Source organism: Falco cherrug, chromosome 4 (assembly GCF_023634085.1).
Source record: "Falco cherrug isolate bFalChe1 chromosome 4, bFalChe1.pri, whole genome shotgun sequence".
In the NCBI taxonomy this organism is placed as follows: Eukaryota; Metazoa; Chordata; class Aves; order Falconiformes; family Falconidae; genus Falco; species Falco cherrug.
In genome coordinates, this window is record NC_073700.1 from 10,609,763 (window position 1) to 10,635,853 (window position 26,091).

The window sequence follows — 26,091 nt, forward strand, 5'->3', positions numbered from 1 at the left end:
CTGTGGGACGGCCACATTTGTTTGCCCACTGCTAAGGGGGAGGCTGCTGGCTCAGCCGCTGCAGTGCAGCTGTGAGAAGGTACACGATGCCCCCAGGCGCTGCCCCCCAGGCGCCTGGCCAAGTGTCCCCAGTGTAGCAGTCTTAGGCTGGTGACCCAAGATGTGTGCACGTGGGTCTGGCTCGTGCTGTGTGGTAGAAGGGGACACACAAGTTTGGCCAAGGTGCCACTCGAGTGAGGATGCTGTAGCTGGGATGGCTTGGTCGTACTGAGCAGCTTTTGCAGGGAAACCATCCCCCCGCCCTCCCTTACTCCTCTGCCGCGTGCCAGACACGCGTTTGTCGGCCCCCAATCAGATACAATGATGGGATGTATAACAAGAAGTCAGGCTAAATGGCATCTATAATGGCCTTTGATTTTTTTTCCCTGTGCTTACAGGGTGCTTTCACATCCTCCCTCCTTTTCCTGAAAATGGCCATGCAGCCTGCTTGCACCCTGCTGCCCTGCCTGCACAGCTGCCCACGCAGATCTAGATCCAGAAGCACCAGTGCATGACTCCTGACACTGTCTAAATCAATTAAGCAGGCTCAGGTGGAGCTGGCACAAAATGCAGCGCATGGGGGGGGACTCCCAAAAATGTGGCACAGCTGGAAGCAGTGAGATTCAGGGCTTGCTGGGGAGGCAGCCGCAGCTCTCCAGGGTGGGTGCTGGGAGTGTGGCTATGGGCACCACAGCTCCGTTTTGGCTCGACAGGGATTTGGAGCAGTTGCTGCTAGCAAGGGGCGTGCTGCCCTGCTGCTTGCTAATGAACGCGGCTGCTTGGGGAGCCTGGTGCCACTCTCCGAAATAAGAGGGGTTGTAGGGTGCTGGCTTTCTGCCTGCTGGGTCTCTAATGAGCCAGCCTCAGGCAGAGTAGGGTCTGCAGGGAACTAATAAAAAGGCAGGGAAAGCAATGGCTTAGGGGGTTGTAAATCTCTCATCCGACCTTGCTAAAAGCACAGTGTGAGCCAAGGGCTTGCAATGGCGGCTGCAGCCTCAGGGTCAGAATCATCAAAACTGGGATCTCCCTCTAAAACCAGGGTCGCTTTGGCTACACTGGCATCAAAAAGCAAATGTTTTTTGTGGTGCCTCTGAGGGATTTAACCCTGAACCGCACTTCGTCGATGCCGTGTTTGTCCCCAGGGCTACTTGTTTATCAGCCTCCCCCTTGCCCTTCACTCCAGGCGTTATCAGCGGGACAGGCAGAGCCACCCTCTGCAGGGACGGGCAGCAGCGAGGTGACCCGTGGGGGACACACGGAGAGCTCACACTCTTTTCTGCGCTGCTTTATCTCTCTGTTTACTGCACTTTCTGTGCATGTACTCTTTGCTCCTTATCAGGCCATAACACCCACTCGATGCGGGCTTGTGAACCCTACCAGTTCAGGGCTGTCCTGGTCTTGCACAAGAGGGGTGAAGCTGCTGGTGAAACCAACCTGGGTTGGGGTTTTGCCCCTACTCTGAATGATGCTGGGTGAGGGACATCACATCCAGCTGAGCAGCACCTGCAAAACATTCTCTAATTAAGCCCCTCCTCAGCTGCTCCCCGCTCCCAGGGGAGGAGAGGCAGTTGATGGAGCTGCTGGCCAAAGCCAGCCTGGGCAAGAACTTAAAGCACTAGGTAGGTGTTGCCCAGGCCCTGCCTGCTGCTCCTGAGCATCCTTTAGCCGAGCATCACTGACACCCCATGCTGAGCACATGGGGGCTGTGGCTGCTGTCTCCGAAGCAGTGCTTCAGCCCTCTGTCTTCCTTCTGCTCCCAGTAAGGTGTTGGGGGATGGATGGGGTGGGATGTGTTTGTATATCATATGCCTATTTGGAGTCTCCGTGGGGCAGCAGAGGTGCAAGGGTTCAGCAGCAATGTGGGAGTTCCTCCTCAACCCTCAGGCGCAGCTGCTTCCTTTCGGCCGCAGCTCTGGCTGCCTCGCAGGGCACCCACAGCTTTGTTTTTGCTGGCAGAGATAGACTGAGAGGATCTCTGAAGTTTCCTGTGTCTTTCTGGGAGGCCCAGAGGGAGACACCGCGGGCAAGCCCACATCCCCTCCTGCCCTGGCAGAGGAAGCCTATTCTGGGCTTGAGGAGCAGCGTGACTCACTGGCTGCTCCGTGGGGGAAGCACCTGTGGGCCGCAAGGTCACCCTGGGGTGCCTGAAAACTACGCTGAAGCTTTATTTCTCCTGTGGGTAAAGCGTGGTGTCTGTGTGCTGGTGGGAGGTTTGGCACCACTGGGGACACCAGCACTGCTGGACACCTCCTGCAAAGGGCACCGAGGCTGGCCCAGCCTGCCCGAGCCCCAGCCCATCAGGGTGTTCCTGCTGCCCCGTTCAGCACCCCCATAAGCCTGTCCCCCCCAAAAGGGAGCGTGTGGCTCGGGGAAGCACTGGCAGCGTGGGCAGAGGGTAGTGGTGGCATGTGAGGGAACTGGCACCTCCAGGCTGGTGTTCCCTAGATGCCGCCGCACCTGTATTCAGGCAAGGGGCCCACATGCTCCCCTCCCCATGTGCCAGGTTTTAAGGTGTTGAATGTCTCTTAATTTTTATCATTTTTACCCAAACTTCAGCTCTGTCAACATCTGCCGCAGTGAGGGGAGGTCTGTGGGAGAGCAGGAAGGGCCAGCCCCGAAGTCACCAGCGTCACCAGAAAAGTAGATTCCTTTGAGCAAATGAAACGACCCTTGGACTCCTGGTGACCTTATCACGACCATGGGACAGAGTATTTTATCACAGTCTCCTGGAATTTCAGGTTAATAAGTAGCAAAGCACTCAGACCATTTTGTGTTGGTGAAGTTCCCGGTCGGGCTGCAGGCCCAGTATGGTCATTTGGGAAGTGGCTGCAGTGTCAGTTTAGCGGCAATAAGCATCCCGGCGTGACCCTCTGGAAATTCAGTATGACTGAGGGTAAAAATATGTGGTATGCAAGATACATGGTATGTTTTGAATCAGTAGGGTCGTCTTTGATACTTTTATTTCTCATTCTGGAAAATACGTGTTCTGCTTAATAAATCGCTGTTGGGGCATAACTCCTTTGCTGGTACAGGACTCCGGTAGGGTTTTCCTTTTCAGCTGAATATGTCGGTATTGTTCAAGTAGCTGTTTGAAGTATGAATGCCTGCCTGCTAAAGCAGTTCAAGGGAAAACACCTCATGGTTTAGGTTTCTCGAGCAAGGCCACTTACCCGAGATGTAGGAGAGCACACAGTAATCTGAAATACAGGCTTGATGCATGATGACAAGGCAAGGCTTTGAAGTTACCCCTCCGTACCGATACCGCAGCCACCAAATAAGGAGGGTTTTGTGAAGTTGAGTACACCTTATTGTTAGCAGTTAAAGACGTAATTAAAATGTGTGTAATATACGCATTAACTTTGATTAAAGAAAGTATTATCTAAAGCTCTTAACAGGCAAGTAGGTTTTGCTTTATAACATTGTAAAAGTTAGGAGAGTTCGTTCCTGTGTTTGTCCCAGGCTGTGCAAGGAAGCTGCTGCAGTGTGTTGGGGCAGCTGCCCAGAGTGATGCTGGAGAAGTTATTTACCCCTGTGCTCACTGGGAGCTGCTGTCTGCAAGCTGGGGGAGCTGAGATCTTATCCCTGCCCTGGGGGGCTGGTTTTGGCAGGTGTATGTCATTAAAGTTGCCCTCTGCCCGGGGCATGGTGAGCCGTTCCTCAGCAGCAGGTCCCATGGATGGGCTGTGGGGACATGCCAGGTTCAGGGGGCGCCCACCTGCCCGGTGCCCTCCCGTGCCCACTGGGGACTGCTGGGGGTGTTGTGTCACAGGGCCAACACCGCAAGTGGAAATGGACGGAATGAGTCACCTGGGAAGCTGATTCACCTCACCAAAGTGGCATGCCGCCACTTGTGGTTGCAAACAATCCCGCCGTGTTCCCTGGGGCTTCATCGCCCAGCAGTGGAAAATAACATGGAAGCTTCTCATCTGGTGGAGCAACCCTGCCCCTCAGCTCGGTGAGATAGAAGCTTCAGTTCTCCACAGCAACCTTGGCCTGAATCCAACCAAAGCTTCCATCTTCCTATGGAAAAGAAGGCAGTTTAGGTGAAAGTCTCGCTGCCTCATTTCTGGGGACACAGGACAGCTATTTTCTGGTTCTTGGTTTTGTTTTTTTTTGTTTGTTTTTTTTTAATTCCTGTGGCTACGCTGAATTTAGAAACACATTTTTTTTCTAACTGGATCATACATAAGTCACCCACCGCCCTGCTCACAGCATCAAAGCTGTGCTGATGTGCCAGTGGGAAGCCCAGCTCCTGACACTGGCATTAGGAATGAGGAATTTTTGTCTGAGGACCAGGATAGCTGGCATTGGGCTCCAAAACACTGGCAGCCTTGGGGGGTGACTCGGCCCTTGCCAGCTGCCACAGCTGTGTGATGACTTGTGTCTGTGGGCTGAGAGGAGAAACAAAACACACGGGGCAGGTCAGTGCAGGCACTGGCCTTTAATTTGAGCTTGCCATGCTGCAGCCACCCCAAAAATGGCTTTGCAGCATCCTCAGGGAGGTGCCCAGGGAGCTGCTGGGGCTTTCCTGAAGTGCTCATCTGCTCTCAGCCATGCCCTGTGCTCCCCCGCGGCCCCCCATGCCACCTGGAGAGCCTGAGGTCTTCTGCAGTGTGCTGGGATGGAGAAACAGCCTTGGCCCCTGCCCAGCAAAGTCATCATGGTGCTGCCAACTGCTCGTGGGGGCTGTGGCCTCTTGAAGCCATGGCCTCATCTTGGCAGTGGCTGGCTCAGGACAGCCCTGAAGATCCCTCCTTTCCCCATCAACACAAAGGAGTCAATGACAATTCCCTGTGGCTGCATGCTGAGATTGCGAGAGTTCATTCCCCGGTTAGCTCATGGCATGTTTCGACATAAAACCGCCACAGGTCTCTGCTTCAGCTTCTCTATTTTAAGAGCCATCATTTGCAATGACTATTTCCAGGGGCATTCCCAGCAGGTGGCCTGGAATAACCACATGGTGGGTAATCCATCCCTGGCGTGAGTCAGCGCTGCCCTGCACATGTCCCGTGGGATCCTGGGGTGGTGTACAAGAAAGTTGAACAAACAACTACGACTGCAAACAACGTTTAAAGGCTTGTGAAATACCTCCCGTGTCTGCTTAGGTCACCTTATTGGAAGCTCATCTTTGCTTAGCCTAGTGTGACTGGGAAAGCTCTTCAAACAAAACCCAACAAAAGCTGCATGAAGCTGTGCCTCGCCTTCACTGGGCCACCTAAAACCCTCGATTTTGGTTATAGATCTCTCTGACAGCTCATGTTATCAAAAGCTTTTGGTTGTTATAGTAAACTCTGACCTGGAAAGCCCTTTACACCTCCTTCGCTCAGCTCCCCCAGCCTACGAGACCAAAGGGACATCCTCTATCAAAGTGCAGATGCAGTAAGCATTTGACCCAATTTGGTTGCATTTACTCAGGAGCTGATCTCGTTTCCAATTTATTTAAGTTTTCTTGTATTTTGGGGATGTATCTTAAAGGTGTATACCAACCTGATATGTGACTCGGGGGGAATGAAAGTAAATTTGCTTATAGCAAAAGGATTTGGGTAGCAGTTTTAAGAAAAATCAGAGCAGATCTTAAATGCAGGTTGAAATGCAGCTTTTGAGACCGGTGTCATCTCTTGGGAAGAGAGGGCAGGTAACAAGCTTGTAACTTAAATGGCAGGCTTAAAAATCCTATTTCGGGTGTAAAAGTAACAGTGGGATGCTCTGATTTCAACCTTTGTGCTCTTGCCATGGGAAATGGGGCAGAGCTCTGTGCCCCCTGATCACAGCCCCATCCCAGGACCTGGGAAATGGTCAGACGTCCCCCACCCTCAAGCCTGGTCCCAGGCCTTGTGCAAGGGGGCTGTATGCTGTCTGTGCAGAGTGCAGCACTGCATTCCCCTTTGTATCTCTGTGGCAGTTGTATTGCATCCCCTTTACACCTCTGTTGTAACTACCCTTGTATCTCCTTGTTGTAATCTTGTTGCAGCCATATCACTTTCCCTTTTTTATTCCTGTTGCATCCCCATGGCAATCCATTGTACAACTTCTCTAGCCTCATTGCATCCTCCTTTTACCCCTGCTGTGTCTCCTTTGAATGTCCCCTTACATGCCTGTTGTATCCCTGTTGCAGCTACATTTCGTTGCCCACTGCACCCCCTTGCACCCCTCTCACGTCCTCCCTTGCACTCCCTGATGCACTGCCTCTTGAACTGCTGTGTTACAGCCACATCGCATTGCCTCTTGCACCCCTGGCTGGAGTGATTTTGTAGCCTCATTGCAGCATTCCTACCCTATCCCTGACTTACTGTCCCTATTCCTCTTGTACCCCTGCTGTATCCCCCCTGTACTCGTGTTGCAGCCTCATTGCAGCCCCTTCCCACCCAGTTATATCCCCTTCACACTCCCTTTGCATCCCATTGCAGACCACTTGCACCCCTGTTTTATCCCTGTTCTATCCCCATTGCAGTCTCCTTGCATCCCTTCTGCAACCTATTGTATCCCCCTCATGGCCTCTTTGCACCTCCCACCACCCTCCTGTTGCACCCCCCCTTGCACCCCTGTTGTGCCCTCCTTGCACAGCCCCACTGCAGTGGCACCGTGTCCACCTTGCAACCCATGGAAGCCCCATAACGTCCCCCCCTTGCACCCTTGTTACACCCTCCCCCTTGCACCCTGCTACAACCCTATTGCACCCCCCTTTGCACCTCCACTGAAGTCCCATCACACGTCCCGTTGCAGCCCCACCGCAGCCCCCCATTGCCGCCCCCCTTCTACCCCCACAGAAGCTGCATTACATCCCCCCTTGCACCCCCACTTCAGCCCTATTGCATCCACCCTTTGCACCTCCACTGAAGTCCCGTTGTAGCCGCGTTGTAGCCCCGTTGTACCCCCTTACACCCCTTTCACCCCCCTTACACCCCGTTGTACCCCCCACTCCTGTTGCACCTCCCTTTCAACCCGGTTGCATCCCCCCTAGGCTCCCCCCCGCCCCGCACCGCGCACAGCCGCGCCGCATCCCCGCCTCGCCGCCGCGCTCCGCTGCGCCCCCGCGGAGCCGCACCGGCGCGGGGGGAGGGCGCAACGGAGCCGCCGCGTTTCGCCGCTCAGCGCTGCCATTGCGGCCCGGCACGGCTCGGATCGGCACGGTGAGAGGCGAGGGGGCGGGATGCGGGGCTGACGGTAGCAATACCGGGACCGGAGGGGTCCGCGGAGGGGAGGGGCCCGGACGCGGGGGCATCCGGGCACCCCACCCCTCCCCCCGGACCCCTCCTGTCCCAACCCTGGCATGGCTGGGGGTGGGGAGGAAATCAGCAGCAACGCCAAAATGCAAGAAATAATTTAAAAGATATCTATTTAAAATATTGAATTAATTTGCCTTAAAATTCCGCCCCCGAACCACAATCAGAAAACGGGGCATGAAGGGCAGGAGAGCAGCGCTGCATCTCGCTGCTGCTGTTTGAAGGATGCAGGCATTTTCCTGGAGGATGGCGCCTTGGCAGGGGGGGGCTGTGTGCTGGAAGGGGGAACCTGGAGGTGGCCCCCCGGTACCCCTGCCCCATCCCTCCCCAACTCTTTCCCACACACACACACACCCCCACCCAGGAGAGGGCTGAGTCCGGGCGAACTCGTGACATCAGATGGGCCGTGCATCCTCCGCTGCGTGCGTGTGCGGCAGGATGGGGATGGTGACAGGTCCGGAAGGAGGACAAGCACGTTACAAATTTTTAAACCAGCAGCTGGCTGGAAGCACAGCCTGCTCCAGTCGTGCTTTTCAGCCACCTTGTCCCCAGGCTGGCTGGCAGTGACGCTAACGGCTCATCCCTGCCTGTTCCCAGCCCAGGGTGCAGCAGCGGGGATGGGGGCCAGCCCAGACTCTCCGGCTCACGTTTAAGAGCTGTGTGGCACAGACACAGGGTCAGAGATGCACGTTGTGCGAAACAGCACTGCAGAAATAATGATCTCATTTCTGCCATCTATAAATAAATGAAGGTGAAAGGGCATGTTTCCTACTCTCAGCCCTCAGAGGCTGGATTAAGATTGAGAGCTGGCTGGCTAATTGACAGAGATCTTTCAAATATGAATAGATCTTAAATTATAATGTCACTGTGATTGGCTTCTGGAAGATCGTACTGCAAATTATACCACGGAGGAATGTTGTTGTTTATGGTCAATATTATTTTTTCTGGCTGCTGAGGATGCCAAGGGGGAGGCGGTTTCCAAGGGAAATGGCTCACTTGCATGTTTTTGGGGTTTTGTCTTACATTGTTAGTGGTGTGAGTCAGGGTTTCTGGGGGCCTCATCTCAGCTACTGAGGCATGTCAAAGCCCCCTGTTTCTGCAGTGGGATCTTAAAATTGGTTGATGTTTCTTCTTCTTCAGCTTTTTTTTTTTTTTTTAAAAAAAAAAAAGTATGCCTAAATGTGCTGCTTAGCTTTCAGCTACTTGGAATTTTTAAATCTGTTGTTGGCCAGGCATGGGCTGGTCTGGGCACAGGGAGCGCTGAGTGCAACACTGAGCGCAGGGCAGTAGCCCTGGTGTTGCATCCCAGACCCACTGAGCACAGCCCGCTTGAACCTCTGTGCTTGAATTTCGTCATGTCTGGTCAGTGGGCACAGCCGTGCAATTCCTGCGCTGTGGAAACCCTCCCTGGCCTTGCACGGGGCTGCCCAGCGCATTAGCTGCCGCTCTCCCCTTCCCGGTTAAGACCTTCCACCTTGTGAAGGCTTTTGTGCTGCAGCCCAGCATGCCCCCCAGCATCCCCCACCAGCTCTCACCCCATCAGAGAGGCTGGCTCTGCGGGAGATGCTGGTCCTGGTGAAGAGTCTCCTGTCTCCCAGGGTAACAAGCTGAACTGCTTTCACATTTGTGAGATTTTTTTTTTTTTTTTTTCTTTTATTGCTAAACGCAGGGTTTTTATCCCACACACTGAGGTGTGCTGCTGCCGCTGCATCTTATGTGGGGCCTGGAAAAACACCTATGTTACACTTGAGTTGCACTGTTGGGTCTTTTCCAGCCTCTCTGATGTTACCCACTGAGCTTGAAAGAGAAAAAAACCCGATGTGGGTTCAAACCTTGCTCACAGTCATTTGTTGTTCCTTTGGCCAGTGGCCCTGGGAACTGTCATCAACTTGCTGTCCTCCACAGCAGCCCCCTCCGGCCTCTCAGCCCCTCTGTTTGCACGTGATGAGCCCCCTGCTTGAATTTGGCACAGGGCAGGAAGCAGGAGACATGGAGCCTCCCCTTAGCATCTGTCCTGGGTCCATCTCGTTACCTGGGGTGGCTTGTTTGGGGGGTCCTCCCAGGTGGGACTCAGGGGCCGCGGTGGCTAGTGCCTGCGACTGGGCTGCCAGCGTGGGAACCGGTACTTCTGGTTTGGCATCCTGTGCCCAGTGGTGTGCACAGCACGCTTGGCTTTATCACTGCGTGATCACACGGCATTTATCAGACTAATTGATGTTTTCAAGTTAATTTATGAGGTACTTGGAGAGCCTTCCAAGAAGCAGTAGCATGCCTGGGGCCATTTGCTGTGACTTTTGGTCACAGGGCGTCTCAAAGTGATGGATGAGCTGTGATCTGAAGACTTACAGCTGTTACCAGTGGGCTCACTTTTATTTCTAAGCACATGATGTCTCTCTTGCTGGTAGCAAAGGACTGTGCCAGGGCCTGGGGCAATGCTGCTCGCTCCCTGGGCAAATCATCCCCTGGGCAAAGCACCGTTGCAGGGTGGTGGCACCACAGGTGCTCCCGTGTGGCTTTGGGAAGCCAGTGTCCCCGCAGCACTGCTGGGTGCAGAGGTGGCTTTATGGGGCTGGGGGTGCTGCAGACTGGGGTGATGGAGGCTGCCCCCAACCGCAGAGCTGGGCCTGCCAGCGTTTTCCTTCCCACTGCCTCCACCAGAGGTAGCCATGGAAATCTGTGGCGATGCTCTGCCCACGCAAAGGGGGGCTTGGCTGCTCCAGGGGGCTCCCCGAGCGTTCCCCCCCAGCACCCATGGATGACGGGGGCCCCGAGCGGGGCTGGCGGGTGCGTGTGGCCGGCATTGGGCGCCGGGGCTCACGTGGTGAGCGGTGGCTGCCATGGCCTTGCTGAAAGGCTGTGGCACAATGGGGACAGGAGCCCCCGGGGTGCCCCCGGCCCCACAGCCGTGCAGTGGGGATAGCTCAGAGATTTTCTGGCTCCAAGCGCATCCGCTGTGCTCCGGTGCTCCCGCTGAGCCTCCAGCCTGAATTTCCATGGCCAAAAGCTGCCGGCGAGCTCAGCCCAGTGTTCTCCTGCCTCTCCAGTAATTTCCTGCGGCTGCGCTATGCTTCAGCCTGACTCGCATAGGGAGGGCTGGGGGGGAGGACTGACAGCCCTTGGAAAAATACGTTTAAGACGAAGAGGAAAGGGATGGGAAGCAGCTTAGCTGGCTTTGTTCTAATAGCTGTAATCACCTGAAGCGCAACCGTGAGCCCCATTTTGCTGGGTGCCATGCAGCCCTGCCGTGGCGGGGGCTGCTGGCAGTGGCTCTCCCCGCCGCGCCACGCCGGCTTTCGCTTCGTCTCTGATGGCAGCCTGCACTTTGCTCCTGCTTGGAACAAGTGCCGTCGTTTGGCTTTATTGTACAAAAGACCGTATTTACATAAACAGGGGAAAGGTTGGTCAGAAGGTGAAGATGAGGCATCTTGAAGGGAAGCTGGTGGCTTAAATACTCGAAGCTCGCGATCTTGCCAGGCTACCAAGCCTGAAAGGGGGAGAAAAAGCAGGAGTGCGATTTTAACCAGTTTTTTTTCCTCTTCTGACAGTGTTTTCAGACACTGCCACTACTCACAGCGAGCGGAACCTGTGCCGAGAGGAGGAGGGGATCTCTGCAAAGTAAGCTGGGCTTTTAAAGGCTTTCTCCTTGTTTTGCTTTCCAAGAGCTGTGGAGGCGGCGGAGGCGGTGACCATGACCTTGTGCAGGGGAGCACAGGGGCTCCCGCCACCCCACGCTTTTCCCTAGCTGCGATCTTCCCTTGTTATGGGTCGCCACTGGGAGTGACGGCAATTTTCCCTGCTTAATTTCTTCCCTGTTTTAGTGACATAGCAAAAGGCAGCAGATGCTCTCAGGTGGGCTCCCGTGCAGCCCTGCTGTCGTGTACACGGTTTGTCTGTTGCACGAAGTGTTTATCTACGAACAAGCTGTGCAGAGATCAAAGATCTTCCTACAAAATGTTAATTAAACGAATAATGGCGTGTTGTTGAGGCTTGAAGGAGGAAGTGAGGTTTAGCTTTGTTAAGGAGGTTCCTGGTGGAAATATTTACAGTATTCCTCAGATTTCAGTTACGATTGTCTTCCCTGGGGGAAGAGGGTAAACGTGGTCGTTGCTTCAGAGGTTCTGTGAACTGTTTTTCTTGGTCATGTGTAATGTGGGCATTTGATGTGATCCAGTGTGACGGTGTCGGAGTGGGAGAGGATGTGACCGTGGCGATTGTGTTCCTGCTTCATGGCATAACATATAACGTACCGCATACCGCCGTGGGTCTTGCAGGAAGCAGAAATAAATCTGACCAGCCAGGCACGGAGAAATGTGGAGGTGGTGACAGGGGGGGATGGCTGGTGGGGGGGCAGGCATTGAGGATGTTTCGTTTTGTAAATGTGTGACAAAAGAGCTAGTGCCGAGGAAAGGACGAGGGGGAATTAGAGGAGATGTGTGTGCGACAGGGTTTAATCTCTTAATGAGAAGAATATATCCCAGCTGCCTGTGGTGGGGCGAGTTCAGGGACAAGCACAGTGTTGCGTGAGAGCTCACCGTTGCACCCTGTGTCCTATGCCCGCCACCCTTGAGGTTTGTCCAAAGGATACCTGGGAGTCGGGATAGGGACCTGTGATCAGCAGCGAGTGCTGTGATGAAGGGATGAATTTGTCTCAGATAAGGGCTGGTTGCCAAAGAGTGCCCTGCCAGGTTGTTTCCTTCAGTTTCCGAGCCCATTAATAGGCTCTGCTCCCCTGATTAGTTGGTGCCTGTGTGGAGTGGTAATGAGAGCTGGGCTTGAGCCATCAATTCTAGGTCAGTGGTTGTGTGCTGGGGATTTGGGATTGGGCAGGGGGAGGGGAGCCGGAGCTGGACGCCTGCTTCCGAAAAGCAACGTGGAGCCTTCGTTAAGCCAGCCCTGCCTGCACCCACCGGGGGGAAGGGCTGCCTGTGCCCATCAGGGGGGAAGGGCTGCCTGCACCCATTGGGGCAGGGGGCTGCACTTCCTGTGTTTGCAAAGTGCTCGAAGGCCATACCATGCCCTGTCACGCCAGACGTGGTGCATGCCTGTTGTGAGGCTCATTGCCTGTTTGAGATGTGCTCTCCTGGGAGGATAACATAGTGATAATTAGATCCATTAAGGAGCCAGAAGAAATAATCAAGTTTTAAAACTGAAAAAGACTTTTCTGTGCTCTGAGTGATATCCTTTGCCTCTCTCAGAGCCTCTTTCCTCTCCTTCTGGTAGCAGAGATCTCATTTAACATTGACTTATCATCATCTCTGCTCATGCAGGCAGGTGAGGCCAGGCGCTGGAAAGCAGCATGGACCTGGATGTGCTGAACATGTTTGTCATCGCCGGTGGCACCCTGGCCATCCCCATCCTGGCCTTTGTGGCCTCATTCCTCCTCTGGCCCTCAGCACTTATCCGCATCTACTACTGGTGAGTTCATTAGCCCAGCTGCTCTCATTTTAGCATGGGGGCAGAATTACAGCTGTTCACAAGCAGATCCACACACACGTGCAGGCACACGGGTCTTGGTGGAAAGAGCCCGTGGGCAGCAAGGTGGCATGGATGGAGGTGGATGTTTCCGCCCGTGACGGCAATAGGAGCAGGTGAGGAGGGGATTTTCTGGGGGCATGCCAGCTGTGTATAGCTTTAAGCATGTCTGGGAGAAGAAAATGGCATTTTCTTACTGCATGTTTGCTGCTGAGGCTTATGTCTGTTGGGGCAGCCTCAGCTGGGCTGCTGGCATCCCACCATCCTGGGGTGGCCGTGGGCGCAGGCTCCCGGGGGGCTTGGGTGGGCTGTACCAAGGGACTCCTGGCCAGGCTGCTGCTGCGGTGCCAGCTCGCAGCATGTCTCTGAACCTTTCTGGGTTGCTTCCCCCAAGCACAGGACTGCGGCTGGGAAAAGCATGGCCATTGCTCCCTGTCCCCCAGCCTGGCAAACCCAGCAGGCCAGTGACCTCCCACCTCATCAGTGCGCTGTAGGGGTGAGCATCCTCAGCTCTGCTGCGGCTCCCCAGGCTCACATGCTCCCTCCTGGTTAACAGCCTGCTCGGCAGGCAGGGACTTTTCTCTCACTAGTAGTTATGGATGAGGCTTTTCTCATTCTTTCCCTCTCTTCTGAGCTGGAGCATCAGAGAAGATGGAATGATGCTTTTCCTTTACCCTCTTGCACCTTACCCTCTCCGATACCAGGAGGCAGGCATCCTTCAGTCCTCCTCTGTCCCTGGAAATCAATGATAAGCACACTGGCATCTTATCTGTCCGGGTTTGTTGCGGTGGAAAGCTGGAATAATGCTCCCTTCGGAAGCCAGGGCAGCGCTGACTGCCCGGCACAGGCAGCAGCAGGCAGCAGCAGGCAGCAGCAGCAGGCTGCCCTCACATGCTGCTGGCAGATGGTGGCTCCTGCAGTTTTGCTCATGGGGTGTTTCCAAATCAAAGTGACCTCCTGTGAGAGGAGGACGTTAGCCCACCCCAGCACTCAGACACAGCAGCGTGATGAAGCCTGTTTCTAACAGCACATTTATTAACAACCTTTTAATCACAGCATCTGTGGGCTGAGAGGCGTGGGCAGATGGGATGAAAACCCCAGTGACCAGACTGGGGAGAATTTCTTCCTCTTGCATGGGGAGCTGTGAGACAAAACGTCACTGCGCAGGGGAGCAAGCAGTGTGACAGCCTCCTGCTCCGGGGACATCCAGGCTGCTGCCTGGGGCAGGACCAGATGGTACCAGGTTTGTTAGTCCAAGGATTGGGTTTTTTTTCCTTCAGACTTATGAGCAGCCAGTAGAAGCTAGGGAGGACCCCGATAGGCTCAGGTTCAGAGGAGGATCACCTGAGTAATGCTGCCACACCAGAGCAGAAGGAGCGTGGTCAGGGTGAAGCCATCAGAGAGCCACGAGCAGGGATGGCAGGCACAAGGGGCTGGTGCCAGGAGCCTGGCAGAGCCAGGTTGAGGGGGTGTTGGAGAAGACCCTGCTGCCTTGTCCTTCAGGGCTGCAAATTAGGGACTGAGTGAAAATGCACTGTCTGTCTGTGTTTGGTTGAGGGAGGGATCATGTAAGCAGAGATCAGCGGGGCTGTTTTCTTTTGGAGGGGAGGTGCCCCCATCTCTCCCGGAGTTTCTGGCAGCATTGGCATCTTGCAGGAGTAACTGCAGCGCTCTGCATTTCATGGGCACCTCTTAAGGACAGCGAGCGAGAAGAGTGGGTTTGCCCTTTACTCTTCCTTTTCTATTTGCTTCTTTCTGAATTGGCTTTTTGGGGGGCAAAATCGTTGTGTTTCCCCATCGGCAGAGGCAGGAGAGGTGGCAGGCAGCATGTCATGCTGCCCATCCCCTTCAGCCCGGTGCAGCTCCAGCTTTGTGGCACCGCTCCCAGGAGATGCCAGGGGGGACACCCTTTCCCCCCCACTTGCTGCCCCCTTCCTCCTCCTCCTCACTGCCAGTCTGCGTGTTCTCAGCTGGCACAGCCAACAGTCACCCCAGGCCACTGTCACCAATGGCCTCACTCCCGCCCCTGCCCCTGATGTGCCTTCCTGCCAGATGTGATGTCCAGGGCTGCCCTGCTGACCCTGACCCCAGAGTCTGCCTGCTCTGCCACCAAGGGTTAATCAGTTTAGCCACTGCCACTAAGCGTGTTAACACCTTGCGAGGGATCAGTTCAGCTTTGCACAGATTATTTTGCCTTCTGCTGAATTGATCCATTAGGATCAGTTGCTAAAAATGTTATCATCTTGCCCATTGGTAGTTTACACCGGTGCCTTTGAGGCAAGGACTCTTAAGACACTTATTCAGGGAGAAATTCGCCTCTCCTTGTAGGACCAGCACAGAGCCGAGATGCTGCTTAAGTCCCACTAACTCCCTCTAAAAAGGGATTATGTTAAAGAGGATTGCACTTTGCATAAGCTTTGAGTGGGCAGAGAGCTAGGACAGCCCAGAAGTATTGGTGACCTTGCTCTTACATCTCAAATAAATTCTGATATTGCATATAAAAGTATTTGCTGGTTTCTTGGCCATCAGGAGTAGCCCGGTAGCTGTGCTGACAAGGGTTACATCTCAGCACAGGGGAAATGCAGAGAAAGCGAGCCTGCTCCTTTGTCTTGGACTGCACGTACACATCATGTGTCCAAAGTGTCACCGATAATCTCTGTCCAGGTCCCTTCTCGCCAGCAGTTTCACTGCATCCTCTTTGAGCAGGCTGCAAGCATGCGCTGGCAGGAGCTGTCTGCTTCTGCTTTCAGAGGAACAATCCAGGTTTCCCTGGGGTTAGCCTGGTATCTTCTGGGGTGTTTGACCTGGTGTAAGGATGGTCACCTCTGGTCCTTTGCATGTGTATAAATACATTTTAAAAAGTTGTCCAGTTAGTATATGGGAGCTGGGTGTCTGTGGTGCTCCTGGGTTAACTGGTTGTTTTGGCTGGGATCTGACTTGCTTGTCTGTGGGGTGATGTTCTCCCATTGATGCAGGACTGTGCCCAAATAAACCCATGACCCACCTGGAACGAGTGCCTCCCTTTGCCTGCCCATCCTGCACACTGCCTGGCCACATGTGCTACCTCTCTTGACTCTCTCTCCTCATACCAACCTTTGGGCATTTTCAGTTTTATGATTGTTATTTTGGCCCATTTCCATTGCCAAATTTGTTATTTAGGATCTTCTTTGAAGTTTTTAACGAACAGAGTGTCTCCACCATCTACAGCGAAGCCATGGATAGCCAGCCACCAGTACTACACCTGTAGGGGATCGCATGTAATCCAGGGACCAGGTGCTCAGAATGAGTCCCAGTTAATCCTATGACAGCACCAGTGCGAGCCCAACCTAACTGGCCTTAGCAAAGTAGCAAATCGGTGGCTGAGTTTGGGCTTATCACTTGGCTTATATTGCCACTTGCCCCTGGTCTTGCCTCACTCACTAGTGTTTTCTCCTTGTTTCCAGGTACTGGCGCCGAGCTTTGGGTATGCAGGTTAGATATGCAAACTACGATGACTATCAGTTTTGTTATTCCTGTAGAGGGAGACCTGGATACCGACCATCCATCCTGATGTTACATGGGTTCTCAGCCCACAAAGACATGTGGCTGTCCATAGTCAAGGTGGGACTCCATTTCTATCACGTTGCTGCTTAGCAATAGTTGATGGTCCTGGGCTTAGGGGTGTGAGCACCCAACGGTTGCATGTATTGGATGTGATGATGGCTGTAACATGCTAGAAACACCCTCCTTAGCTCTGTGCTCATTGCTTGTTGGATCCGTTTCATCCCTATGACATGCAGAGCTGCAGGGGAAGAGCAGTAAGTACCTGCCTCCTCCATGGGAAGCAGAACTTGGCCACGGTTTCTCATCATGTCATCCTTGGTACATGAGCTGACTTATTCTGGTGCACGAGTAACCAGGGGCTGCTGAGAGTGTCCCCCCTGCTCCCACCTGTGGTCACCAGTTTCCATCCATGGGCTTCACAGCCGTTCCCCTGCGTCGTAACCGCCTCTGGTTTGTTTCTGCAGTTCCTGCCAAAGAACCTGCACTTGGTGTGCGTTGACATGCCCGGGCATGAGGGCACGACCCGCTCGGCCTTGGACGATTACTCCATTAGCGGGCAAGCTAAGAGAATACACCAGGTAAAGTTCCAGCATCACATCGCCTCTGCAGAGGGATGCAGGGGCATGAGGGACATGGGGACATGAGGGATGCTCAGCCTGGTGAGCCCTGCCTCGTGCAGCCCTGCTCCCTCCCTTCCCAGGCAGTCAGAACCACCAACCTCAAGCTTTTGGGCTGAATCTCTCTCATGACCCCATGCCGTTGCTTCCTCTCCCCTAACAATGCTCCTTCTGCTCCCCTGCCAGTTCGTGGAGTGCATCAAGCTGAACAGAAGGCCCTTTCATCTGGTTGGCACTTCCATGGGAGGAAACGTTGCCGGCGTCTACGCCGCTCAGTACCCAGAAGACATTTGCAGCCTGACCCTCATCTGTCCTGCCGGTGAGCAACGCAGGGGAGGCGAGACGGGGAGAGGGCAAGCAGGAGCCAGTGCAAAAGCCCAGAGTGGTGCTGGAGGCAAAACAGGGGTTTAGTGCAGAGCATTTTGAAATAGCTTGTATTTACAGTCTGAAAGTCTCTGGCAGGGCACGGGAGGAAATCACAGCCTTGTCCTGACTGCTTTTCTCCAGGGCTTCAGAGTTTGCCCACTGTGCCTTGGTTACAGCTGGGAGTAGGCCAAATGGGACAAATCCCGCTCTGGCCAAAAATGCCTTTTCCCTTCCGAAAGCAGGCATTTTACATGGCACGTCTGCAGCCTCTTGGCTAGGGGGGAGGAACCAGGCAGCAATGGGAAAAGTCTGTCTAGTCTGGCCCCTTGAGAGCCCCGCTGTGACGGAGGGCTGGGGCTTCGGGAGCTGGGGGGGCTCTGTCCGCCCAGGTTTGGGCGCTCTGAGTGGGATGAGGGCTTAGGGGCTGGGTGCAGGTCAGCAGGGTGTCCCTCTGCCCCTGCAGCACCCGTCCACCCCCTTGGCCGGGGGGCTCAGGGGAGCGGGGCCGTGAGCAGCTGCAGGAGGCGTGGGTGGTTCGGAGGGGGCTTCTCTGCCAGGAAGGGCTTTGCCGCATCCCGGTGGTTAGAGCAGCTCCTCCCCGCTCCCATGCAAGGGAGGCGCCTCCCAGATAACAAATAAGTGATGAAGCAAAGTGAAGGTTACCCGGCTATGGGCTCGGTGGGTGGCAAGGTGCCCGCTGCTCCCTGGGGGAGCTGTTGGCTGACTCCGGGTGTTTCTGATGTGGACCCTCTGTGGGGGCTGCAGAGGGGTTTGGGGGTAAGGTGCCGGGGGATCTTCCCCACCACCGTGCATGCACATGGGGCTCCTGGAATGTTCTGTCCCACCCTGTGCTGTGGCAGGCGAGGCACAGGCAGTAATACTTGCATCCGCTGGCTGCATAAAAATAAGTGCTAGGGTTTTTGCCAAAGCGTTGGTGCATGTCTATGGGGAATACACCTCACGTTATGCCAGGGGCTCAGTGCTGTCAGCCCTGGAGCAGGAGGGAGGCCGAGGGGTCCCTGGGTGCATATTAAGGTTGCTGTAGGTACAGATTTTTTCCCCCCTCCCTCCCTGCCACCTCCCTTTTTGTTTTTTAATGAGTAAGCAGGCAGGAGGGCAGAGACAGAGTTGAGGGAGGTTGGTACAGTGATACTCCATCGCTGGGGCTATTGGGGGTCTCATCTGGGTTTTAGCTTGTAACCCCCTTCTTGTTTGACCCAGGCCTGCCAAGTACCACTGACAGCAAGTTCATTAAGCAGCTCCGGGAGCTGCAAGAGTCCGAATGCATCGACAGGATCCCTTTAATTCCCTCGACGCCTGAGGAGATGGCAGATATGCTGAAGCTTTGCTCCTACGTTCGCTTCAAGGTGCCACAGCAGGTGAGGAGCCTGGGCTGGCTGCGGGGCTGGGGAAGGGGGGCTCGGAGTGGGCAGTGGGTTTGCTTCTCCTCAAGCCTGTGTGATGGCAGCCAAGGCGGTGCCAGGCGTGCAGCCAGCGCTGCAGTCCCCACTGTCACCCAGGCGGCCCCCTGCTGCCCCGCTCCCAGCACCTTTCCAGCACTTTCCCTTCAAACCCACTTTTCCCAGCTCTCTCTGGCAGCATCTGCTGAAATTCCTCCTCCAGTGAGGTCTTTGGCAGCACGCTGGGATGTCGAAGGGGTTTTTAGTAAGTATGGCTGGCAGGAAGCGTTAAATAACTAAGGCGGCTGTTGTCTGGCCTGGAGGGGGATTGTTTGCTGCTTTTTAAGCAAAAGCCATGGAAATGTTAATCACTCATTGTCAGGCAAGAGGAACTTGGCAAGGGGCTGACCATTAAGCTGGTTTTCCTTAGGAAGTCTGGGATGAATAGATTGGAGAGTAAGAAGAAAATGTAAGGTAATGCCAAGACCTTTTTTGTTTTCTGGCAAAAGAATAAAAGAAGGAAGAAAAGCACAGTCATGGCTGAGGGGGCCTGCTGACTATGATAGCTGGCCTGGGGGAGAAATTCGGGTTTGCATCATAAAAGACAAAAATACTTGTTGCTGAAATACACCTTACTTAAGCACAGTTTTGACAGCCAGATGTGCTTGGGAAGAAGCTGTGCTGAGTTGTGCAGGGCAGGGGTGGCGGGGCACGCTCTCTTGTGTGCTCAGCCCCATGCAGGGTACGGGTCCCCCCCCCCCAGCAGCTCTCCTCTGCTCTCCCTGCAGATCCTTCAGGGCCTCGTCGATGTTCGCATCCCACACAATGATTTTTATCGGAAACGTAAGTGTGCAGCGGCAGCCCCTCTCACCAGGCTTTCCAGCCAGACCCCTGGGCTGTGGGGATGGGCTGTCCCCAGCCCCCATGTCCCCTGCATGCCAGCTGGCCCCAGCACCCCCCAGCTGCTTTGCTGAGGGTGGGAGGGCGCAATGTCATTAACAGATTTGGGGATGCGCCTCGGTTGCTGGTAGCAATGCACTTACACCCCCATGGGCAATGGCGTGCTGCTTCACCCTCACCCTCCCAGCTGGGTTAATTAGTACTAATACTTACAAGGAGATGGGCTTGGAGGAGGGTCTTTTCACAGCAGGGCTTGGTGGCAGGGCTTGGACAGCCCGTTGGGGCTTTGCCCATCACCCCTGCTTGGGTTTCCTAGCGAGGGGACACTGGTAGGGCTGGCCCGCAGGACCCCTGCAAGAAGGGAAGGCAAAGCATCTCCCTTGTAGAACTGACTCTCCTCTTGCCCCCACCAGTGTTTTTAGAAATCGTGGATGAAAAGTCCAGGCACTCTCTCCATGAGAACATGAGCAAGATCAAAGCACCAACGCAGGTCATCTGGGGAAAGCAAGACCAGGTACGCAGCCCCCTCCACCTCTGGCAGGGGACCACGTCTCCATCTCTGCCTGCGTCCATCCATGGGGGCATGGCGTGGGCTGTGCTGCTGAGCTGTGCGCTGCTCCGCGGGGAGCTGGCACACGTGTGTCCCCATCCCTGGTGCGTTTGGACACAGGGGCTCGGCGGGGTGATGGGCAGAAAGCTGACAGCCAGCGTGGGGCCGGAGGGAGGAGCGGGCAGAGCCAGGGCTGGGGAAGGCGAGGGGGCAGGTGCCAGCGCCACAGCAGGTGTGGGCTGGGAAGAGTTATAAATTGCCTGCAAAAATAATTGTCCTGGCACCTGGGGAGAGATGTGTCTGTCATTCATGGGCAGGCAGCGAGGCAAAAGCATGGGGCTTCGCAGGGCCGGTTACAGTGGGAGGAGTGGGAGGGGGAAGGAGGCAAGCTGCAGGCATGCAAAGGGCTCTGTAAAGGCAAAGGTGCAAGTGTTTGCTGGCAATGACCCTGTTGCGCTGAGCTGGCAGCCAGAAAGCATCCAAGAGAGTTCCCTGCCACATGCTGAGACTGGCACTGGGCAGCCTCCCTGCCACGTCCCCAGGCACGTGTACCATGGGACGGGGCTGATGTCACAGGGACCATGTCCGCATCCCTGTTCAGCGTCTTGCTTAGGTTTGCAAAGGCAGCTCCAACAGGGTTTCTGCAGTGTCCAGCAAAACCTAGCTCTGCCTGTGGGAGTGACTGATTTTTTTCCCCGGCCATCCAGGTCCTGGATGTTTCTGGTGCCAGTGTTTTAGCGAACGCCATCCCAGACTGCCATGTGTACATCCTGGAGAACTGCGGGCACTCAGTGGTGGTGGAGCGGCCCCGCAAGACAGCCAACCTCATCCTGGAGTTCCTAGCGCTGCTGCACAGCATGGAAAACAACAAGAAGCAGGCGTGAGCATGGTGGGGAGCCAAGAGGCCATGACGGGTCTTTTAAATTGTAAAGTACTGCAGCTTTGATAAGTTCTCAGGGATCTTGTACGAAGCGGGGTGAATGTGCCAAAGTCCCTGAGGAAGGCAGAATCACTGAATACCTAAACCTGTAGTACCGCCAGCACAGCGACCTAGGGGTCATTGAGCAACCTCCATAGATACAGGAACGGAAGCAGAATCTCTCCCTTTTCTACCTAGAGATAAAGTAGAAACAAGCTGAAATCACCAAGCGCTAACCTTGCCATGTACTGAAGCTCCTTACGCAGCTGCCCATCTTACCAGAGTTACCAGCACATAGTTGTTAATGACATTTACCTAAACTATTTAAGAAGTGTAGAAAGGCGGAAGCGTCCTGGACTGAGACTTACAATATTTCTACTACTTAGAGTCCGTCGCGTTGCATGCTGCCGTGCTGTAAGAGAACCCCAGTGCTCCAGGCGTCTGCTCGAGTGCTCTTTGTGTAGCTCCTTAACTCGTGATTTATGCAGAAAACAAGAGAAAACTTCGTGTGTGGAAGTCCAATGACTGTATGTACAAAAATGTTTACACTTTGAGTGGGTTTTTTTTAAATCCCCGAACAACTCCTGTGTATATGTAATGCCTTAACAGTGCCCCGGGTACGGCGTCCGTGCACAGCCCGCCTTGCCCAGGGGATGGTTCTCCCTGAGGGTGAACATAGTGAGTGAAAACTTGGGGCGCAGACAGCAGCTTCGACGCCGTTGTGTGAACCAGAGGGATGGAAACCTCCCAGGGTGATTCGGTCCCCCAAGCCCGAGTCAGCAATAAAGCCCGTGGGCAGGGTGCGAGTCAGCAAACGGGCAAACTCCTGTCTCAGCTCGTCTATCACATTGCGCTGCTGAACACATTGATGTAAATAATGATTTTCTTAATGAATTCCATGAATTCTGCGAATGCCAACATCACCGAAACCAGGCGTGAGGGGTGGGAGTGGGCTGTGTATGTGAGCAGCACAGGGAATGCAGGATCCGAGGCTCACTGGGCGGCGAGATGGGATCAGCTCGCCTGTGAGGTGCTGAGTGGTGGCATGGAAAGGTACGGTGTGCCTGTGCGTCCTCTCGATGATTATAACTCCTGACCAAGTGAAATTATAGATAGAAACGGACAATGCAGACAAGCTGTGCTTTGCAGCCTGCAAGGTGATGTATGGGGACGGATCCTGCACCTCCCCACTTGCTGTCCCTCGCCATGTGTCCCAAGGGGCAGGGGGCTGGTCCTGGGCTCAGGCAGGACTGATGGCTGCTGGAGGGCAAGGCAGTGCGTGGTGCTCTCAAAGGCAAAGAAGCAGGCTGTCACCGCTTGGTCACCCCCAGCCCTTCTCGTGGGTAGACACTGGGTGCTGGTAGAGCCCCCCCGCAGGCTGGGTACGCACGCTTGCGGTGCTGACAGCCGTCTTCTCGCCGTCTTTCTGAGGTACCCTGATCTGTCTGTATATCTGAAACTCCCTGACAGCTTCTCTGCTCTTTTTAAGAGATGAAACTGTTCTTTTAGAAAAGTAGAAATTTGCTGTTAATTGCTTGGTTATTGTTTCTACTACAGGAGTTGATTTAAAAAAAAAAATGCTGATAGTTTTATGTGGTAAAAGCCAGAAAAAGTTTTTGGGTATCTATATGATTTCTCATGTGCCATAGAGTGCTGTATGCAAAGGATTTATATGGCTATTAAAATCTAGTGATTTAAGGAGTCCACTGTGCAATGATTATTCTTTCCTTTGAGGAAGAAGAGGGCTGTGGCGTGGGATGATGCATGACGCAGGGGACGTGCTCTGCTTCTTTCCTCACCACATTTCTGGGAGATGCAGGTTTTGCTCCAAGGAATATTTCATAATGTCAAGAGAGGTGGTGAAGACAGGAAGGCTTGAGTCTCATCTCTTCAAAGACAATATGAATTTTGCTTTTTTCTTTTTATTAAGAGGAGTTTGCCCTAAACACTCAAGAAGCAAAATAAAACCTCAAGGGGCAGGGGAGTTGGGTTTTCAGTGCCAAGATTTCTCTTAAGACTCCTGAAAGGGTGTTAAACACCAATTTCATCTGTAATTACAAGTCCTACTGAATTCATACACTGTGCCAGGAATAATGTTACATCAATATCCAGGCAATAGTATTTGCATTTCCCCATTCCCCAGGAGACTGTTGAGGCCTGGCTTCTTTGTTTAACAGAGTAGCTGCAGGGCGGGTGGGCTGGGGAGCACCCACTTGGCACATCATCCCCCTGCCATGGCACCCCACCTGCTGCAACAGTGATGCATGGGTCAGGGTGACAGTGGCTGCGGGAGACCTATCCATTACTGCAGGGGGGGGGCATGGGGGGCCCCCTCACCTGCAGGCAGGGGCTGGGGCAGCTCAGGGCACCTGCATCACACCATGCAGCTTCTCAGGGTTCAGTAATAAAAATCCCCAGGTCTATTGGGGAGGGGGGATCTGGGTGCCACTCGCTCCATGCACAGTCAAGGGCAGCTGCCGCTTGCTGGTTCCCGCAGTGCCCGTGCCCAAGCTGGCCCTGTAGCACACCCAGCACTGCCAAAAGGCAGGGTGGGAAGCTGCCTGCACCTGGAAGCACACCTGGAAGCACACCTGGTAACACTGGTCGCTGTTCCCACTAACCCTCATTTCCTGCTGGGAGCCGAAAAGCCCCATGCCCTGCAAGGGCTCCGCTCCTCTTCTCAGCTGCTGCCTGCCGGCCCCCAGTGAGCCCCGGCCACCCCCCAGGTAAGGCTGTGTTCCTGGCTGTGGGGGGGCTTGGGAAGGGGCAGAAGCTCCTGCTCCTCCCCGTGGGGTTGGGTGTCCCGTGGGCAGAGCTGGGGGAACCACAGGGGAACCACTGGATCCCAGTCGTGGCAAGCCTGGGCACTGGGAACCTGCACGTTGCCTGAGCACCCTGGCATGGCGGGAGGGAGGATTTCCCGTTTGGTTCATCGCCTGGTGTTTGTGTGCCTTTCCTCGTGATTATGGGAATAAACCAGGGTTGCAAGGCTCGTGGTGTCTGGCACCTCGGTTTGGGTGCTGCCGTGGGTGTCCCCCACCCCGGGAGCCCATCACCTGCCTGAACCTTCCCCTGACTCGATGTGTTTCTCAATCGTCTTGGACACAAACCACGTTTTTTCCACGGAAGCCGGGATGGGAGTGCTTGGGGCACAGCTCTCTCACCCACTGTGGGAGGGGGCACTGCAGCCCCCCACCCGTACCCCTGCACACCAGGACACAGCAGAGGGGTCACGTTCCCCGTGACACCTGTGGCTGCCCCGTGATGTGGCAAGGACTCCCCGCCTGCACCCTCCAGCCGAGACTTACGGTGAAAGCAAGGAAACCATATAGGATTTGGGGGGGGGGCTGAGGGGGTGGTTTTGGTTAGTTTTCCTTCCGGGAGACCCTTTTCCCTACACCAGCCTCTTGGGGGCAGTTTGGGATTATTCCTTGAACACTTGCTGGGCCACTAGTACTGGGTGGCTTCTCCCTGCCGTTCCCTGCCCGACAGCTCTGCCTGCCTGCCTGCTGCCTGCCTGCCTGCCTGCTGCCTGCCTGCCTGCCTGCTGCCTGCCCCCTGCCTGCCTGCCCCCTGCCTGCCTGCTGCCTGCCCCCTGCCCGCCTGCCCCCTGCCTGCCTGCCCCCTGCCCCCTGCCCCCTGCCCGCCTGCCCCCTGCCTGCAGGCCCCCTGCCTGCCCGCCCGCCTGCTGCCTGCCCGCAGCTCCACACACTCAGCGAGCCTTCATTTTCCTTCCTTACAGAAAAGCTTCGTCTTCAGCCTTCTCAGCAGGGTCACTGCCTTATTTTTTAAATTATCCTTTCGTTTAAAATGCCCAGCAAATAGCTGTGAGCAGGGGGGTCTGGCCAGGGCTTTGGCTGCTGCTTGGCTGGCATCACACCGCTTTCTGACTCCCACTCTTTCCCAGAAAAGTTTTTCTGTTTCGCTCTGGAGAGCAGGACCCACGCACAGCCCTGGTGTGCTGCTCTATTGATTTTATTTGTTTTCTTGTGTTCTGGGAAAAGTGGGCCAGGAGCATTGGGTGAGCTGGCAGGTTTCTGGTAACAGCACGGGGATTTGTGCTTCCCCCCAGGTTTGCAGGGCATTCCCTTGGCCCGAGCTCTGAACCACCTCCGTGCAGGTGACCCATACTCCTTGGGTGGGTAACTCAAAGTCCTTCCAAGGCACAGGCAAACTCAGCTGCAGGGGAGGCTTCATGTAGGTTTACCTTTGCCATCCAAGTGTTGGGGAAGCCCAGGGGAGCTCAGGCACCAGGTTGGAGTCTGTCTGTGCCCTGAAGGAGCAGCCTGTGCTGCTTCACAGCCATTTTATGGGATAGTAGTAACACAGGGCTAGGAGAAACCTTGAGATGTCATCCAAGCCATCCCTAGATCAACTCCTGCATCAGTCCCAAATGACCCCACTGGCCTTGGACATCCCACCACAGACCCCAGGAGCTCTGGGCTCTCAGGGTGTCCTAAGGAGTAGCCTGAAGCTCTGAAATGTAAGCTTATTACTTCTCCTATCCCTATCAGATGCTGGGAGCGTGTTCATAGGTCCCTACATCACCCTATTACGTGTTCACAGACTTGCTGTGCCCAGAATAAAACCCTGCAGGCTCTGCCAGCTGCTCCTCCTGTACCTGGAGGGGTAATGCAGGCAGCTGGGCACAGACTCTGGGCTCGGGCTTTGCTGGCTTCCAACACCGGGTGTCTTGTTTCGCAAGTGTTCAGAGCAAACATCCCCATCAGCTTGGTTTTAAAATAAATAAGTAGTAACAATAACAACAGCTCCCCCGGCCCACCCCGAATGACGTTGCTCAGCCTGTGAGTCACCCTTTCCTGCAATCTTGCTCTCCAGCCTGCCTTTGCGTGCTGATTATTCAGAATCCAGCACTGGCCTTCCAAGAATTACACCTTCCTTTCTCCCCAGCTCCCCCTGCCCCCCGGCTTTTTTTGTCTGTTTGCCAAGGTGATCTGTATCTTACCCCAGCTCTCCAGTGCACCTCCTTGGGATGGTCTCAGCTGTGTATTCATTAAGCACCCTGTCCTCCAGCTCAATTAGTGAGCTACTGGTGGATGGC

The 26,091-nt window shown here is 54.7% G+C and overlaps 1 protein-coding gene across 8 annotated transcripts; it reads left to right on the top strand.

The window, feature by feature from the left end:
* The first annotated feature begins 1,455 nt into the window (after positions 1-1,455).
* On the top strand, positions 1,456-22,730 carry ABHD6 (abhydrolase domain containing 6, acylglycerol lipase). 8 transcript variants are annotated; one of them, XM_055708225.1, is made up of 10 exons: positions 7,028-7,169; positions 10,808-10,877; positions 12,530-12,677; positions 16,178-16,334; positions 16,742-16,855; positions 17,081-17,213; positions 18,482-18,639; positions 19,449-19,503; positions 19,974-20,074; positions 20,818-22,730. In XM_055708225.1, exons 3-10 carry the CDS (start codon positions 12,559-12,561, stop codon positions 20,992-20,994), a joined length of 1,014 nt encoding a protein of 337 aa, XP_055564200.1. In that variant the 5' UTR covers positions 7,028-7,169; positions 10,808-10,877; positions 12,530-12,558; the 3' UTR covers positions 20,995-22,730. The 8 variants fall into 8 exon arrangements, with proteins under 8 accessions (XP_027661319.1, XP_055564200.1, XP_055564202.1 ...); XM_027805501.2 differs by lacking the exon at positions 7,028-7,169 and adding an exon at positions 10,076-10,305; XM_027805507.2 differs by lacking the exon at positions 7,028-7,169 and adding an exon at positions 10,366-10,671.
* Positions 22,731-26,091: the final 3,361 nt, after the last annotated feature.